Here is a 16,883-nt window from a genome sequence, read left to right on the forward strand (position 1 = left end):
GTAGCAGGTCAATGAGCCTGCCATGTCTTCAAGGGTAAGGTTATTTAGGGCTACAAATGCGAGAGGTAAGATTATAAAATCAATATTGGCTCTAATTAGGAAGAAATCCTGGGGGGAAATGTTTCTGTACCAGTCATAAGTCAGGCTAAATGATATTGAACCAATCAAAAGTGACAGAGTCCTGACTGACACCTACTACATCGTTCCCTTCGCCTCAGAAGTTGACCTTAGGGTCATTCCCACTTTACTAGTGTTGTAGCTACAAAATGGAAAACTAGTGCAATTTGGTAAATGTGCCCAGTTACAAATGTGATTTACCTATATCCTTGCATAACAAAGTCTTTCTTTGCATTTTAAGTATTTAAGCACTGTGTCAACTCAGAGACTCCTAACTTGTATAGAGCTCACTGTTCAGCTGTTTTAAACCATCAGCATACAACACAGCAGCCATGTTAGATTTCAAGACCAGGGTTGGTGAGCTCTTTAGAGTTGGCATTCCAACTTCAGGTATTTACCTTCAGAACGTTCTCTGAGCATCACTCCAGACTAAGTTTTAGGTCTCCAAAACAACCTAAGACTGGTGCAGAGGTTCATCCTCCCAGCAGGATAAAACAACACATTCTCACTCCCAACTCGTCATATATTGACGAGTTAGGACAATTTCTGACCATGCGTCACATATTGACGTCGTCAAAAGTTGACGACTTGGGCAGGGTCCTTCAGCGTCACATGTTGACGATTTGGGCAGATCACATGTTTTACGTGGATTTTTGACGCGAAGGGTTCTCGTAACCGCTGCCGAACCTTCAGAACCCAACGATTTGGTTAGGTTAAGGGCAAAAATTACGGTAAGGCATAGTGTAAAACACCTCGCGTCACATATTGACGCGAAAAGGGTACCCTGCGCGTCAACATGTGACGAGGACGGACCGTCCCATGCGTCAATATATGACGAGTTGGGAGTGAGAATGGGCTGGATAAAAACAATAAGCATGAAGTCAGTTATACAGAGGAATGGTTTACAGTAAAGCACATTCAGATGTTGTAATGTCCTAATTAAAGTCCAGACCTAAATCCAGTAGAGGATCTGTGACCAGATTTGAAATTTTATGTTCACAAATTCCTACCATCCGATCTCGATGAGTTTGTGCTATTTTGCAGCAAAGAATGAGGAAGCTTGCTAATCTCTACATGCAAATATGGTCGAGGCAACCATCTATAAATTCCCCTTTACTTCACAATTATAAGAAATTCTGTTGATGTGTCATGTAGCAAATCAATAAACCACCCTGATGTGAAAGAAAGGATCTGAGAGCTCCTCCCTGAGGTACACCATAACTCTGTCAAGCCATTTTAGAGATGTGGTTAACGGTAGAGGTTTTATTTGAGAAGTATGAGCTTCTTGTGGTTGAATTGCATGGAGTCTATTGGAGGAGTCCTGTTGTTTTGTAAGGTGGCAATCCACAGCTGTTGTATATAAATGACCAAATAACTGAGTTTATTCGTCAGAGTGAAAGAGATCATAACTCATCATAGATGACTCCCTCTACTTGAATAAGAATTAACCAGCCAGTAATGATGAGTCACTTTGTCAATACTGGCAGCACGGACGTTCAAGTTATTACAAACACAATAAATTTGTTTCTAATAGCGACAACATCTAAAGCAGCAGGGACTGTTTTACCTGTGTCTTCACTTCAAGCATTTTGCAGGCTTGCCTCCCGAGCACAATGACAGTCCGTACGGTCACATCCCCGCCCCGTGCCCAAATGAATCTCCATTTGCTGCTGCTTTCTATTTTTTACAACACCGGTACAACAGTTCCCCTCTTACAGGCAGAGGGAGATGCAGGCCAGCCAAGCCCAGTGCCTGGGTAATCACAGGCCCAGTATTTCCATAGCAAGCAATTAGCATCCTGCTTTCATGTGTGAAATGACTGAGGCGAGAAGAGGACTGAGTCGGAGAGAAAGGCACTGTAGAAGCACAGAGAGAATAAAAGAGCAATTAAGATGTTGGGTGAGCGGAGGACAGCGGCAGACTGTCTGCTGCCGTGTGATTTGAGGCTTGAAGGCCCAGTAATTAGCCCTTCATTGTGAGATAATGGACTTGGCCGATCTTCCCGGCTCCTTGAGCTGCCTAGCTCGAGTCGACCCGCGATAGGTCAAAGGCCACAATGTGCAGTTTGCTCCTGCATTGTTGCGCGCCTGACTGAGCTGCGCGCCGTTTGATGTTAAAGTTCACGCTGGAGAAGCTCGGTGTAGTTTGCGAAAGAGCGCTTGTATTCAGGTAAGCAAGTTATCTCCGGAAGGAGGCGGCGAAAGCAGCTTTGAGGCGTCGGATCCATCCCTCCCTTGGCCTATCGCTCCTTTCTCCCAGGAATCTTTAAGAGAGCGGTAATCTGTGAACCCTGAATCATCAGCTTTGGGCAAATCTATGTAATACGGCTAATTCGATGAAGCAGTATTTCCTGGTGAGAGGCAAAATCCTGTTGACTATTCAGGGATTGAATCATCCAACAGTAATGCCATTAGACCAGAGCCGCGGATTCCTCAGAAAATGCTGTTTAATTGCCAGTAACCAGCCATTGTTCGGTGACGGGTAAACACTGGCCGGGGGCGTGGGGGCGGCGGTGGTCGGGTGGTGAGTGTTGAAGCGTGTAAAAAATAAAGAAAAAGAAAAAAAGATGGCCGCTGAGAGACGGATTTACTTGGGCTGGAAGAGGCCCGCGCTGCAAAGTGGCAGCAGCAGCACCGGCTTAACCAAAGTCTTCAAGAGTATAAATACAGAGTAACCCTTTGCTTTTAATACAGGATTTGCTCAACAATGCGATTTAGGGGGCTGTCTATTCAAGACAGACATTTATTTTATGCAGTGGCAAGGTGTTTAAAGATCAAGCCTTGTTGCTCGCGTTTATTAGCGCAGGACTATGCAGCTCAGGGATTGTTTGATGTAATCACTGTGCAGTTGATCCGTGTTTGTTGTCCCTGTGCATGTAACCCGACACAAAGTCTCATTCTTGAGAATCTTACAGCACAATGCCACTACCTACTCTCAGCCGTTTATCCTCACTCATAAGGATTTCGGCTTTTGAGCAACACAGACTTGATAACATCCGTCAAAATCAACATGAGCCCATTTAAAGACACCGAAATGTTTTTTTTTTCTGGTGGGGTTGCGTTTTTTGTGGGGGGGGTTATACTTTTTTCAGCTAATCCTATTCTCACCACCCGGGGACGTTTTATGAGAACGTGAAGAATCTGCGCTGCTTTCAGGCCCGTCCTGGAGGAGGCAGATTGGAAGCGAGAGGTGAAGCGGCCGAGGCTGGGCTCCATTGTGAGCCGGAGCCTGGGAGACGGGCAGCAGTGCCAGAACAGACACTGATTGGGTTTGACACTGCGTCCAGGAGGCGAGAAGAGGCTTATCTTTTGCTCTTTTTTTTTTAATTCCCCAAAACTTTTTTCTTTTTTCTTTTTTTTTGGAAGAAGTGCTCCTCCTCTGAATCCCTCTGTTGTGTTTCTCGCCCTCCTTCTTTCACTCCCCTCTTTACATTCCTACAACTACCTCATTTTCAATTCCCAGATTAAGTCCGGGGCACTTCTGTTTCTTTTGTCTTCCTTCTTCATTGTCCCTCTCACACGGATTTGGACAATAAATTTGATCCCCGAATGTCGACATCACAAAACTGTTTTTAGTTTTGTCTCTCATTCCTAGCTGAACATTGTAACTTCATCTGTCTTTCTTGTGAGACATGTTAAAACTAATCCTGCATCCTTGGATAAAATGCTGTTTCAAACATCCCTATTCTCAATGTTTTGTACGTGCCACTTTTTGTTCCTCAAATATTAATTGTTTTGGTGGAATTTTTCCACCATATTTCTAAATCCACAGGGTTCTGCTTCAGTCTAAGGATCGTTTTGAATCGTTATTCTGTTGAAATATCCACTGGAGAGCAACTTTCAGTTCTAAGGCCTCCTGGTTCATCGTGTCATGCTCTCCAGGGCCTTTGGAAGAGAAGAAGGCCCACAGCATCACACAACCCACACCAAACCTAGAAGTGGATCCAGTGAGATTTTCCACGTCATCGTCCCAAAAAAGCTAAATCCAAGTCCCGTCTGACCACACAAACAGTAGAGACAAGCTCCGCATGTTTACATTTGTGATGGTAGGACAGAAACTTTTATTTTCTCTTTAATTTACTCTCAGATGACCAGTCATGGAGGGCATGTAGATGGCACCTAAAGGTTGTTATGGAGACTTGATGAGTCCACAGTTCCACTCGTTGCTGCTTCTTTACTCTTTATTATCTGTCTGTCCATCCCACTGCAAGGTCTCAATTGCTTCGGCTGCAGACGTGGGCAAGACTAGGTGAGTGGAAAAGGTAGAAAAGCATTTTTTATTTTCCTTCTGCTTCAGGATTATATCCTAAGGTTTGGTCTATCTTATTAAGCCCCCAGGACACAATTAAATCTAAATTATTAAATAGTCCGTAGCTTTCAAAACACAAGTTGATGTCCACCATCCAGTCTTCTCTTTACTAATTGTTTTACTAATTCTGATAACAGTGGCATAAAAACCCGTAGTGCAGTCAAATTCCTGTTGTGTTACGTTTTACAGGAACTCTTAGACAGCAGCATGCTTAAAGGAGCTCGTGGTTAATTATTGCTAAAAATCACAAGGAATGAGAGTTGACGTAAAACTCAGCTTTGGATAAATAAGGCACTTTCTTCCACAATGATGTTTGCGAAACAGAAAGGACAAGAGCGGAAATGCAAAGACAATCAAACGAACAGAACCGAGGAGGTTCTGTTCGTTTGACTGTTTGTCCCTTTCAAAACATTTCACCTACACAGAACCTTTCCATGAAAAAAAGGCCGGACTGAATATTTGTTTCATGCGGATCACCAAAGGAGAACACGAAAAATCTCAATCCTCCTAATAGAGCCACTAATGATGGCCTCCATTAGCTTAATGTAAGCTTTTATCGCCTCGCCCTTAGATGACTGTAGCGTTTCATTAGACATGTCTGCCTCATATCTCACTTTACACCCAGAGGAAACTGTGAAGGGATTAATTTTTTGATAGACCCCCTGCCTCTTCCTGCCTACCACCCCTCCTCCTTCTCATCCCTCCATCCTCTCCTCTCTTCGCCGCCACATCGAGTTTGGGGAGGAGGGGGGGGGACCCAGGAGGAATAAGTGTCTGTCGTCCTGCCGTTTTTTCAGAGTTGAGGAACAAGAGGAGTTTAATCCTCATTGTCCAGGAGACTGCAGAAGGTGAAGGGGGGGTCCTCCAGCTGTAAAATGATCCAACTGGCCTCGGCTAATCCCTTTCTAGCCCCCCGCCGCTCCCCCGCCCGACCCCCCTCCTGGCCTTAATTCACGCCCCACAGTAGCACACTGCAAATACACTGATCTGTGCGTATAAAGCCAGTTTAGATCACTTTGCCTTAGAGGTGTGCGATAAGGCATTTATTTGGTATCAGTTTGATACCAAGTAAATACAACATGAGTATCACCGATACGACGTCGATGCATTTCATCCAAGTTTGATCTTCAGGCTTCTGACGTTTAGTTGTTTTTGTGGGTTTTCCTTTAAAGTGTTTTGTTAAAACTGAACACAAACGACACTCGTGTCTGCAAAATACTTCCATAACATTTTAACACGATGAACAGAAACAGTACAAAATAAAAGTATACCTTTTCCTGCATAAACAATGTGCAAACAAATTATCCTTTGAGAACAAATCAAAACAAAATCTCCTTTGAGGTAGAGTTAAGAAACTACAATATCAAAATTATAGTGAATAAACTTTAAAGAGGGAATCTGAAAGTAAAGTATCAATCTTATCGATACTGATGTCAGCTTGGTTTCGATATTATCGATATTTTTTCCACGTCTACTTTCTCTCTCTTCTGCACGTGTGTATATAAGCTAGCAGCATCGTTCTCAGTTATGCACGTTTAAGCGGGGATTTACCTTTAATCACCTGCACAAACCCCACCACTGGAGCTGTCTGATCGACTCAGCTCCTACACACACGTTACAACGCCGCGCGCGCAGATAAGTGTGAATTACAGTGTTGTTCCACACAAAAAGCTTCATTTGGACGGCTTTGACGTCTGCACACATGTGACAGGAAGCAAACAGCCTTGTGTCACAGCGTGCTCGATAAGGAGTCATGCAAAACGTGGGCTGAAAGCGCATAAAACCAAACAAGCAGCCTGGGATTTTATTTATTTATTTTTTTCATTATTATTATTATTATTCCTCCCATTAACTGGGGGATTATTCGGAGATCAGACGGGACAGGGCCGGACATCTAGTTGACGTTAAGTCTTTAACAAGAATCTGCCACAATCTTCTCCTTTCACTGTTCCCACCTTGTACACTCCCCCTCACTCCCTCCCTCCTCCTCTCTTTCCTTCGTCTTTCCAGCTCTCTCCCGTTCTGTCTTCATTTCTCCTCCGTTTCCCCTCCTCTCTTCTTCTGTCTCCGCGCTCCTCCCTGAGTGACAGTTCAATGCACAGCTCTCCCAGGCTTATCTAGCCCCAGCAGATGGTTGACTTGGATCACTGTTCGTACGCCACGATCTGGGCTGGCGATAAAGACTGCTACGGAGGGAAATATACGCTATCTGTCCCTCGCTGGTGCTTTCTTTCCTTTGACTTCTCCTCTCTTCGCCTCCTCCTGATTGTCTCTCCTGATTCAGCACTCTTCCCGCTCCGGCCTATAGACCTTTCCACGCCTCGGTCCCGGGCTCCCGCCTCAATATCACTCCTCACCTCGATACATCCCTCCATCTCCGTGCATTGAATCTGGTGCTGGGCGATTGTCTCTGGTTCCCCGCTGGGCTGGCGCCTGTCTAAAGGGCCCTAGGATTCCCAACCACCGAGGGGGCGCCAGCCATGCCAGAGGGCCCTCCTCTCCTTCCCCTCTCCTCCGCTCTGATATCTCATCTCATCTGGTCCCTCGTCATCTCTGCGGGACAGATTAAAAGGTCAAGCCGTACCTCTTCTCTGCCTCTAAGCGCTTTGCTGCGTCTATGCATTGCAGACGCATTTGAGAGGAAGAACAAATAATCCTCAAAGTGAAGCAGCATTTCATTTCTGTGATCGCCACACTCGTGCAACTGATGTACACTTCACAGGCAGCCTTCGCTCGTTTTATGTACACTTCACTAGCTTGGATTGCTCACATGTAGGCTTCTTTTTTTTCTTTCTTTCTTCCTCTTTCTGCAGGAGTCAGGGAACAAAGGAGAGAAGAAGCGTTTTAGCTGCCACTCGAAGATGAAGAAGGGAGCTGGGAGTGATTTGAACAAGGGAACACCTTGTGTGGCGACGGGGAAGTGGAACCAAACGTTGCACGGATCCAATCTGTGATGTGGGAGGGAAGGGCGTGAAAGCTAGCTTCAGTCGGGACGACTGTGATTACGGCTTGTTCTGAGAAGTGAGAAGAAAGACTGTTGAAGTTTGTCTTGCGATACGAACGGCCATGTCAGCATGGATGCTCCTCTGCTTTTGACTTGTGTAAAAGTGTTCACACGCCTTCAACTTTTTATACTTTGAAATGTTGCAACCACCAATGTCGCACGATTCTATTTGGTTGTTAAGGGAGCTGAAACAGTCGTGACGAAACGATTATTGAATTAATAGTCAACTAATTTAGCAATCGACTAATTACTAGCTGGAGTGTGCAGGCCCAAACAAAGTCCAGTTGCCAAAAGAACATACTTAGCAGTAGCTAAGCCAAACCTAACAAACCCAACAATGCATGGTCTAGTCAAAGTGATGACCTAAATCCAATTGAGACTTAAAAAGTGATGAGCATAGAGATTCCCCATCCGATCTGCAACGTAGTAGAAGTTCAGTCTTTAGATGTCCTAAAAAAAAACACCAAAGATGGTTCAGTAAAAATACCGACTCAAGAGGGACTGATACAAATTCATGCCACATTGTCCTGAATTTGATTTACAGTAAGCTGATACTTTATGTTACTCCATTGCATAAAGTCCCAATAAAATACACACAAAGGTCTGAGACAAAATGGGGGAAAGTTCAAGTATACTTTCATAGGCCATTGTGTTTCTCCGATGCCCCAGATAATCCGCAGCCATCTTAATCTGAGCTGTGGAACCTGGCAGCTACTCGGGAGCACCTGCATCCGTCCAGCCTGACCCGCTTTTGTTCAGGTGTGACCCCGCACCCCCAACTTTGTCCCTAATTAACCCAACAGAAACTAATTAAACACAGCTATGGCGGACCAGACGCCTGAGTGATGAAAAAAAAAAAAAAAGCAGGAGGATGAGGAGACCAGCCCAGCATCACAGGCAGAGGAAGGAGGTGGAAACCCAAAAACCTGAGAGGCAAAAACTAGATTGGAGTGTCAGTCCTGTAGCGCCTCACTGACCTCATACCCCTTCACTGGCTTTTTGTTTTTTCAAGGTATTTTGGGTCCTCGCTCGCATGCAAACACGTCTGCCAAAAAGCTGTAATCACAAGCACACCAGTCACATGATGCAACCGACACCCCGGAGATATTTGGAAAACGGTAGAGGCGGTATGGAAACAGCGGCGAATAGAGACAGAAGCGGTGTATAATGAAAGCGGGAGAGGGGGAGGGGGAAACGGGAGGAGCGGCTACAGTGGCGGGGGGTAGGAAGAGGCAAAGGACGGGCATGTGAGAAAGAAGATAGGCCTAAATAAATATAGGCTCAAAGCAGCCAAATGACTCTGGCAAGACACTTTCTGCTCTTAGTCCCAAGCAAGCGCAGCTCTCTAAGTGATAGAGAAAGTAATTAAGAGAAGCCTGCTCAAGTAGATAGGCCTGCAAAGAAGATTTGAAGGGGAACTGATTGTGCATGTCTGATTTCAGCTCTTCAGTTAGTTTTCAGCCCCCAGGCTTAGCCCGTTTACAGAGCCGCCGCTCTCCCGTTCTGTCGCTTCGCCTCTGCCTTTGTGGTAATTCTTTAGAAGCACTATGTTGCTTTTATTTTCTCAAAATATCCCATTGTAGATATGCAAGAACATGTCAGAAATGGTTGAGAAATATTTCAATCTAGACTTGTCCGTTATTTGTAGACATGGGTGTGTGGCTTTGAGGATGAAAAGTTCTCACAATGTCTTTACCAAACTAAAGCAAACCAGCTCCGGGTACCTGGAACCACCCGAGGACAAGTAGAGCAACATTGCCACCCAGGAAAAACACAGCCACACTGCAAAACAAGGAATAAAACCAGATGAATTGGACTATTAAAATGAGGGAGATCTTCCTTGATGAATCCAACAACACCAAACGTTGCACTTTTCAGTTTCTGTGCCTTAGAAAAGCCACAGTTTATGCCCAAAGTGCAATGAGCGAAAGGTTTAAGGATAAATATCTGGTCATGCTTCAAGAAGCATTGCATTGTCAGAGGAGTACCGGACATCAAGTTCACAAGCCTGAGATTTTTCAGAATTTTCTCATTTTCAAGAATTGAAAAAATAGAAAATACATTCAAATAAAACCCGCAAAAGCTGCGGCATGGATTTGTATCCCAGAAGCTTTTGCTGCAAATGTAGCAACCGTCTTTGCCCATTTAGTCTTTTTTACAGTCTTTTTAAAGTGTTTTTGCTACATTCATCTTTCCACAAACGTCGCCCGACTTCTCTCCCTAGATAAAAATAAAAAGCATATCCACAGCATGATGCTCCCACTTCCGTGTTTCAGCTTCAGTGTATCATGCTGTATAATGTTTTCAGCAGGCCAAATGATTACTCTCTTCCTTATCTGCGCTGTGTCCTCTGCATGGAGCTACTACAAATGGTAGTTCTAACATCTTTCGTTCAGCATTGGCTTTTCCTCTAAAAAGGTAATATCTCATATACAAAAATACTTTACTTATCCCAAAGGCAAATTAAATAATAATAATAATAATAATAATGGTAAACCTCTTAGCTTTTATTAGAAGCATTTCCAGAGTTACTATTACGGGTCTTTTGGCTGCTTCTCTAAATAATGCTCTCTTTGTCCTTGTTTGTGTGTAAACATTTCTTAAATAAATCAATTTTTTGTTCCACATCATAATGATGCTCTACTCCCTTCGCATATAAACCAAACAAACTGCATTAGTAGTTGTGCTAGAATACAAAAAAAATTAAGAGGCATGACTGGTCTACGTTTGCAATGCACGGTACATGAGGATTTTTCTGTGTATGTTCTTTTGCTATTGGCTATGGCAAGAACAAAAAGCAGGGTTATAAGCATTTCAGTTTCTCTCCTGTGGTCTCTGTCCTCCGCAAAATACTGGTGAAATCAGATACTTATTGTATATCTTTTTTTTTTTTTTTTTACCTTAATCCGTAAAGTTGTGGATTTAAAAGCCTTGCTACTGTTTCAGATACAGCACACATTACGGTAAATTAAACTTTAAACAGGGAATTATTTGTGTCAAACAAATCTACTGGTGCCATCTGCTGGAGAAACTGGGGTATTGTAGTAATGAGACTTACAGTCAACTTTTCGCCCTCTTGTGGTAAAGAAATGGATACCAAGAGTTACGCTTATTTTTAATCCTCTGGAAAAAAATATATGTATTTTTAATGTTTATTCTTTACGAGGGCCAAAAGTGCTACCATTCAAAACATGAACAATTAAAAATACCTATGTATGTGAAAGTTTAAATAAAACTGAAAGTAGATACACTAAATAGCGTTTCAGTGATTGTAAACTTAAAAGTGAAATCATTCATTAAAACTGAATACATGAAAGCATTTCTTTTACTTATTTTACAAGGTTTAGGTATACAATTTTTTTTAAAGTTTAAGGTTAAAAGAGTTAAATTCTGATTACGGTTAAAAATGAACAATATTGCACTTGGAGAAACTTCTGTTTTATTTAAAATAACCCTGGTGTTTGAGTAAGTATTGTTTTTTAAATGGCAAAATATCTTCTTTGCACAAGAACATGACAAAATGTATTTAAAAAAAAAAAAAGCTTAAATTGCGCTTCTCTTCAACAGTGTTAATGATAGTGGATCATATCAATCATTGAAAGATTTAGCTTTGTAGAAATTCGACTGTAGCTAGTCCAAAAGGAGTTTGTATCTTTATCTAGAGAAACACGGTGCGAAAAAAAAAACATTTAGATACCTCAAATGTGTCTCTTGTTACATGTTGTGTTTAAAATATATATCTTTTCTCCAGTCGAAAGAAGTGTTGTTTTAATTAAGTCACAAAAACTACAACACCCACTGGTTACGCAACTGCCGTAAAACAACTTCTTCTGTTGCAATGGCGTTTGCGGCAGCAGGGAAATCGAGGGGAGAGCAGTGACAAACGTCGCCAACGGTCACATTATCTCCTCAGAGTCGCTCGGATTTTTACAATATTCGGCTCGCTGTTTCAGATATTGGTTGTGTAATTATTCGCTTCGTGAATGAGATTGTGTTGGACGTTTCCGAAGCGCGTCTCTCCACTTTAATGCGGTGGGATGGCCACAGTGCCGCCTGGGCCTAGTAACGCACTGCCTTCATCCCCGGTTGAAGTTGCTCCGTTCTCCGGGGCAGGGAGAGCGGAGCCGGCGGTGGAAGCCGGAGAGGCGACCTACCGCGTGGAGGACAGCGTGTCCGCCGGTACGGGTAAGAAGTCGCAGCCGGCGAACGAGGTCAAAGGGTCGGCCAAGAAGAAGCATAAAAACATGCTAGCCCGGGCTAGCCCGGCGGCGCTCCACTTGAAAATGCAAGCCGGAGAGCAGCAGCAGCTAAACGGCTTGGTCAGCCCCGCGGAGGAGCCTGACGACCACCAGCGCGCAGGGGGCCGACCCGACAATCTCAAACCGTCCGAGGACAACTGTGACAGCAGCTGTGGCAGCGAGGCTGCGGCCGCCATGAACAGAACGGAGCACTGTCAGCACGTAGGCCGCAACCCCTTCTCCAAAAACGGCAACCACTCTCCTGTGACCAACAGCAGCGTGAACGGGATGCCGGCTTTCACGAGAACCGAGGCGGCCCACGCAGTCGAGGACCAGTTTGACCACACGCAGCCCAGAAGAGAACCGGGTGACAGCGACGGGCCCGGTGGGGAGGAGAGTCCGGCCGAGCCGCAGCTGCAGCCGCCGGCCGTGGAGCTGGCCCGGCTGGACCTCAGCGGCTCTCCCGGTAGAGCAGAGGGAGACAGCCACGGCATCCGCTATGTCCGCTACGAGTCCGAGCTCCAGATGCCGTGGATCATGAGACTAATCACCAAGGACTTGTCTGAGCCTTATTCAATTTACACGTACAGGTACTTCATCCATAACTGGCCGCAGCTTTGCTTCCTGGTGAGTACGACCCTCAAAACCTTCCACAGAGATTTTGTCCTCAACTCACAAATGTCTCAACATCCTGTGTTTCTGAGCATTTTTCACCTGTCAGTTTATTTCATACGAGGCATTTATACGGCAACTTAACTGTTATCAAAAGAGATTATCAAGGTATGATAACTTTGAATAAAAATACCACAGTTTTACAATATTCAAAATATAACAGAATTAACGTAAAACAGCACAGCATTAAATATTTTCCACTCATTGATCGCTAGAATTGTAGAAGTTGCAGCAAATAATCATTAATCAGCCCATACTGCAAAATCCGATTTTTATTTTGTTTTTTTTTTTTAAGATAAATACATCAACCACCAACATTTGATTCATTTTTTTGTTTAGTTTAGTAAAGCTTGTGTATAGTTTGGTGAAAAGAGTACCTCTATCTATTTATATGGTTTGATGCATAAATGAGGAATGTAATTGTAGTTTGTTTGTCCTCTGTTAGAATTACACAATATATATTCAACATTATTAAAATAGGGGCTATAAGTGTTGTAAAAGCCATTGCGGAGGTGAATATTTCTTGTCTATTACATTCTAATTATGAGTAGTTTGAAAGTTTGCATGTCAATATGTTTTGTCTGAAAACTGGAGCCGAAAACACACAAAAAAATCTGCGTATTGTTAAGATCGATTAGAACTCTTTTCCTCGTTTGTTATTTGTCTTAAACGAAATCCCACAGTCAAAAGAAATGCAAAAATACTCTTTAAGTTCTGAACTTCCCACCCCGAAAGGGTCAGAACCGCCACATGAGCTGCTAGAGGAAGCATGATGATGAAATGAAAGTCAGAAGGCGACTCGCGGAGCCCGTGGATCTGACAGGATGACTGATCCACCGGCGTCCTGCCTCTGACCCCGGCTGACACTCAGAGGAGCAAAGTACTGACTTTGTGCCTCTGTCACAGGCCATGGTGGAGCAGGAGTGCGTCGGGGCCATCGTTTGTAAGCTGGACATGCATAAGAAGATGTTTCGTCGCGGCTACATCGCCATGCTGGCCGTGGACTCAAAACACAGAAGGAAAAGTATTGGTGAGTGGCTCGAAACGCTAAAAAAACCATCTGGTAAACTACATCAAGACTTTAATCACTGTTATGTTTTTGTTTGTTTGTTTTACTTAACTGATCTTCTTTGTTGGCTCTCTCTCGTTTTGTTTAAAGGTACTAATTTGGTGAAAAAGGCCATCTATGCCATGGTGGAGGGGGACTGTGACGAGGTAACACCAGTCAATCTCTCTTTTAGTTTCGAGTCCAAATTTTAAAAGAAATCTGTGGGGGGCGAAAAAAAATACAGTTTTGATTTAATCCTGAAGCACATTTATTGTATTTGTGCAAACCTGAGATAGAGCAACACATGGAAAATATGATTTTTGTAACATTTGGTAAGAAATGTATTGGTATCTAAAAATATAAGTTCCTACTGGGCTTTGTTTCTACAGTTCTGTTAAATAAATTTGTTGCGAAAGCACAAAAAAATCTAACTTTTAACTACTTTCATAAACTTTACAAATATTTTTTGAAGTAAGAAATGTAATAAATTTTTGAACAAACTGTTTTTATTTAATATCAACTGTACTCTATCAGGTTCTTTTTACTCCTGCACTAGGTTAAACGTGTTCATTCTCAAGATCTGTATTAATGCTTTGACACATCTTATGTTCTCCCTTTATCTAGCTTCATTCAGTCAACTTTGCACTCCCACAGCATGATTCTGCCACCACTGTGCTTCACTGTTGGGACGGCGTGCAGAGACCATTCGTTTACACTGGTCTGTGCTACTAGCTAGCTGCGTTTCCATTACAAATGTGCGCAAATCTTCGTCTGTATTCTGCTGATGTTGAAAAAACGCAATTTCTCAATTGCGATGCTTCTATTAAGTTAAATATTCAATTAAAATCACGAACGAATAAGCTTATTCACGCAATAAGGTATTAAGAATAATGGCAGTCAGTAGTAATTTGTGTGTTGTGAAAAAAAAGTGTTTCCTGTGCAGTTTTGCGAAATCCGTCAATTTTGACCGGCAGACATTTTCTATCAAGAAACACAAGTCTCTTCAAAATTGCCGTGTTTCCTTTAAGCAAGTTTATGTTCATAATTTCAATTTGCGCAGATTGAAACGACTACATCTGATCATTCTAAAAATGTGGTGTGACTGTTCCAAAATGCTAAAACGTCGACGCAGTACGGCGGTGCACGACGTGCTGTACTTGTGAAAATTCAATTCCACTTTTACCTTCAAGAGCCTCCGCTTACTAAGCGATCCTCTGTGTTCCCCCCCAGGTCGTCCTGGAGACGGAAATCACCAATAAGTCGGCCCTGAAGCTGTACGAGAACTTGGGTTTTGTCAGAGACAAGCGGCTGTTCAGATACTACCTGAACGGGGTGGACGCGCTGCGGCTCAAACTGTGGCTCCGCTAGAGGGGGCGCGGGGCGGCGGGTCTCCAGGTGCTGCTCACCTCTAACACTAAGAGCTCAACAGCCTGAGCTCTGCCCTTGGTCATTACACACACACACACATACATACACACAACAAACACCCCCCGTGTTAAAACGCGAGGAGTTAGCATCGACACAGACACACCTTCCTTTCCTCCTCGACGTCCGAACAACTATCGCTTAGGCGGAGAGAGACTGAAACGCCAACAGACGTGTTTTATTTTTTACAAAGAGGGGTGGCCTCTTCTCCTCCTTCGCCCCCCATTACCCCCCTGCACTGTGACATGACAGGATCCACGAGGACAAGCGGCATCACACCAAATAATCCTGCAGAACACTGGACCAAACAGACCTGCAGGAAATGACACGCAGGGAAGCAGGAAGCGGTGACCGGGAGGAAAATATTTGTGAAGTTTCTTTTTTTGTTTGTTTTGCTTTTTTTAAGCTTTTGTTTGGTTGGGGAGGGTTAAAGATCTAGTCTGACTCGTGTGTTTGTACTGCCACATGGTCTTCTTTTGGGTGTGTGTGTGTGTGTGATTTTTGGTTGTATGTGCTGCTGTTTGTTTCACTGAGATTTAAGCGAACATGTCCTGGGTGACTGCTTGGATGCGTAATGTATGGTTCAGTTTGTTTCTCGTTCTGTCCACTGGGCGCAGCGCCCCCTTCTGCTGTCTCTCCCATCACCCTGGACCAGAGCCTGTAAACACTTGTTTGTTTTAATGTGAGAGAAAAACAAAGCTCCTTTTATTTTATTTTATTTTTTTTTTTTGGTCCGGAGCAGTTGTTCAATTCAAATCAATCCACAATCACCTCAAACTTTTTGCCCAACTGCTTTTTTTTTTCACTTTTGATGTCTTTCACGATATCCAACCCTTTCAGGGTTATCTTGGGGAGTTTAATTTCAGTTTTTTTTTGTTCTCTCTCTCTCTTCAGTACACTGCCAGCCTCTGCAAAATGCCCCCAAAAGAGACTCTTTGCCAAGGATGGTGTGGTCATACATGTCCAAGCTGTCTCTGTTTGCTAATTAACATGAGCAGTCCCATTCTCAAGTGCCACTCTATCCATTAGGACCGACTGGAGTTAGATCTGCACTTCTGTTCCCTATGCTGGATTCCTGTTTGAGTATGCTGTGTGTATTTAAACTGTTGATAAAAAGAAGAAAAATAGACAAGTATTCTTAGCAGATAACATTTTATGCCTTTTGTTTAAGCTCGGTTTATTTAGGATTTGTCCACAGTATGCGTCAAAAAAGCAAGCTGGGTCCACAATACTCGATGTACGACTCGCCTCCAGAACCTTCAGAGAGCTCACACTGACTGGCAAAGAAATACTGCTTCAGCTGGTTTGGGGTCATTATTTCCTTTACAACAACAAAAAAGTAAAATGAACAAGGTCAGATGCACTTCTTTTTAAATTGCTGCAGTGTGTACGAGTAAAGAAGAGTGTGTGTACTGTGACTTTAACAGCAGCGTGGGTCGGTTCTGTTCAGATTTTCTGCGTGGTTAAGTCGGCTTTCTTTGCGAGCTTCGCCTCAACTTCCTTGGTTTAGTCGACAGTATTCAAAGCACCGCTGGATGCTGGCATGCGGCACCAGTGGAAATGTTTTACCTGTTATTAACTAGTAGGCATGGGCTGGTTTCACGTTTTTTACGGCACGGTATTAAACCACCTAAATGTTTCTTACTTTCTAAATTTCCCTAATTTAGACACCATGGTAAGAGTGAGTCTGCGCTGTCGCTTCTCCCGCTCTTTCTGCTGTTGAAAGCCGACAACATTTTACAAGAAACACACATTTGTCTCCTTGGGAATATTTTCTACCACAAAGAAAGTATTGGTTGGGAAGGTAGAAATGCGCCACGCATATCTAATGAAGCTAATGGTCTTTTAAAACCACAGCTTGCTAGCGCCTAGCTATCCAGCATGGCTAGTCATATAAAACCTAGCAGAATTAGCTGTTTATTAGCATTGTCAGGGAGTTTTTGTTACATTACATCAACGGTGGAGTTGTACAACAGTGCGTTTTGTTTTTGTACTCGACAGTTTTGGGGGTTTTTTTTGTTTGTTTTCGAAAGCAAGCTCAACCCGTGACGAACTCCATTTCCATTTTAGC

At 43.4% G+C, this 16,883-nt stretch overlaps 1 protein-coding gene across 1 annotated transcript; it reads left to right on the forward strand.

Moving 5' to 3' along the window:
* The first annotated feature begins 11,245 nt into the window (after positions 1–11,245).
* On the forward strand, positions 11,246–15,944 carry naa30 (N(alpha)-acetyltransferase 30, NatC catalytic subunit). Its single transcript, XM_014471235.2, has 4 exons — positions 11,246–12,294; positions 13,246–13,369; positions 13,499–13,554; positions 14,618–15,944. Exons 1-4 carry the CDS (start codon positions 11,467–11,469, stop codon positions 14,753–14,755), a joined length of 1,146 nt encoding a protein of 381 aa, XP_014326721.2. The 5' UTR covers positions 11,246–11,466; the 3' UTR covers positions 14,756–15,944.
* Positions 15,945–16,883: the final 939 nt, after the last annotated feature.

Source organism: Xiphophorus maculatus, chromosome 15 (genome assembly GCF_002775205.1).
Source record: "Xiphophorus maculatus strain JP 163 A chromosome 15, X_maculatus-5.0-male, whole genome shotgun sequence".
Classification (NCBI taxonomy): domain Eukaryota; kingdom Metazoa; phylum Chordata; class Actinopteri; order Cyprinodontiformes; family Poeciliidae; genus Xiphophorus; species Xiphophorus maculatus.

Excerpts from the sequence above, each read along its gene's own strand:
- naa30 (XM_014471235.2), top strand. The coding sequence starts at position 11,467 with ATGGCCACAGTGCCGCCTGGGCCTAGTAACGCACTGCCTTCATCCCCG. Across the intron at positions 12,295-13,245 it reads GGCCGCAGCTTTGCTTCCTG|GCCATGGTGGAGCAGGAGTG; the intron begins GTGAGTACGACC and ends CCTCTGTCACAG. Across the intron at positions 13,555-14,617 it reads TGGAGGGGGACTGTGACGAG|GTCGTCCTGGAGACGGAAAT; the intron begins GTAACACCAGTC and ends GTTCCCCCCCAG.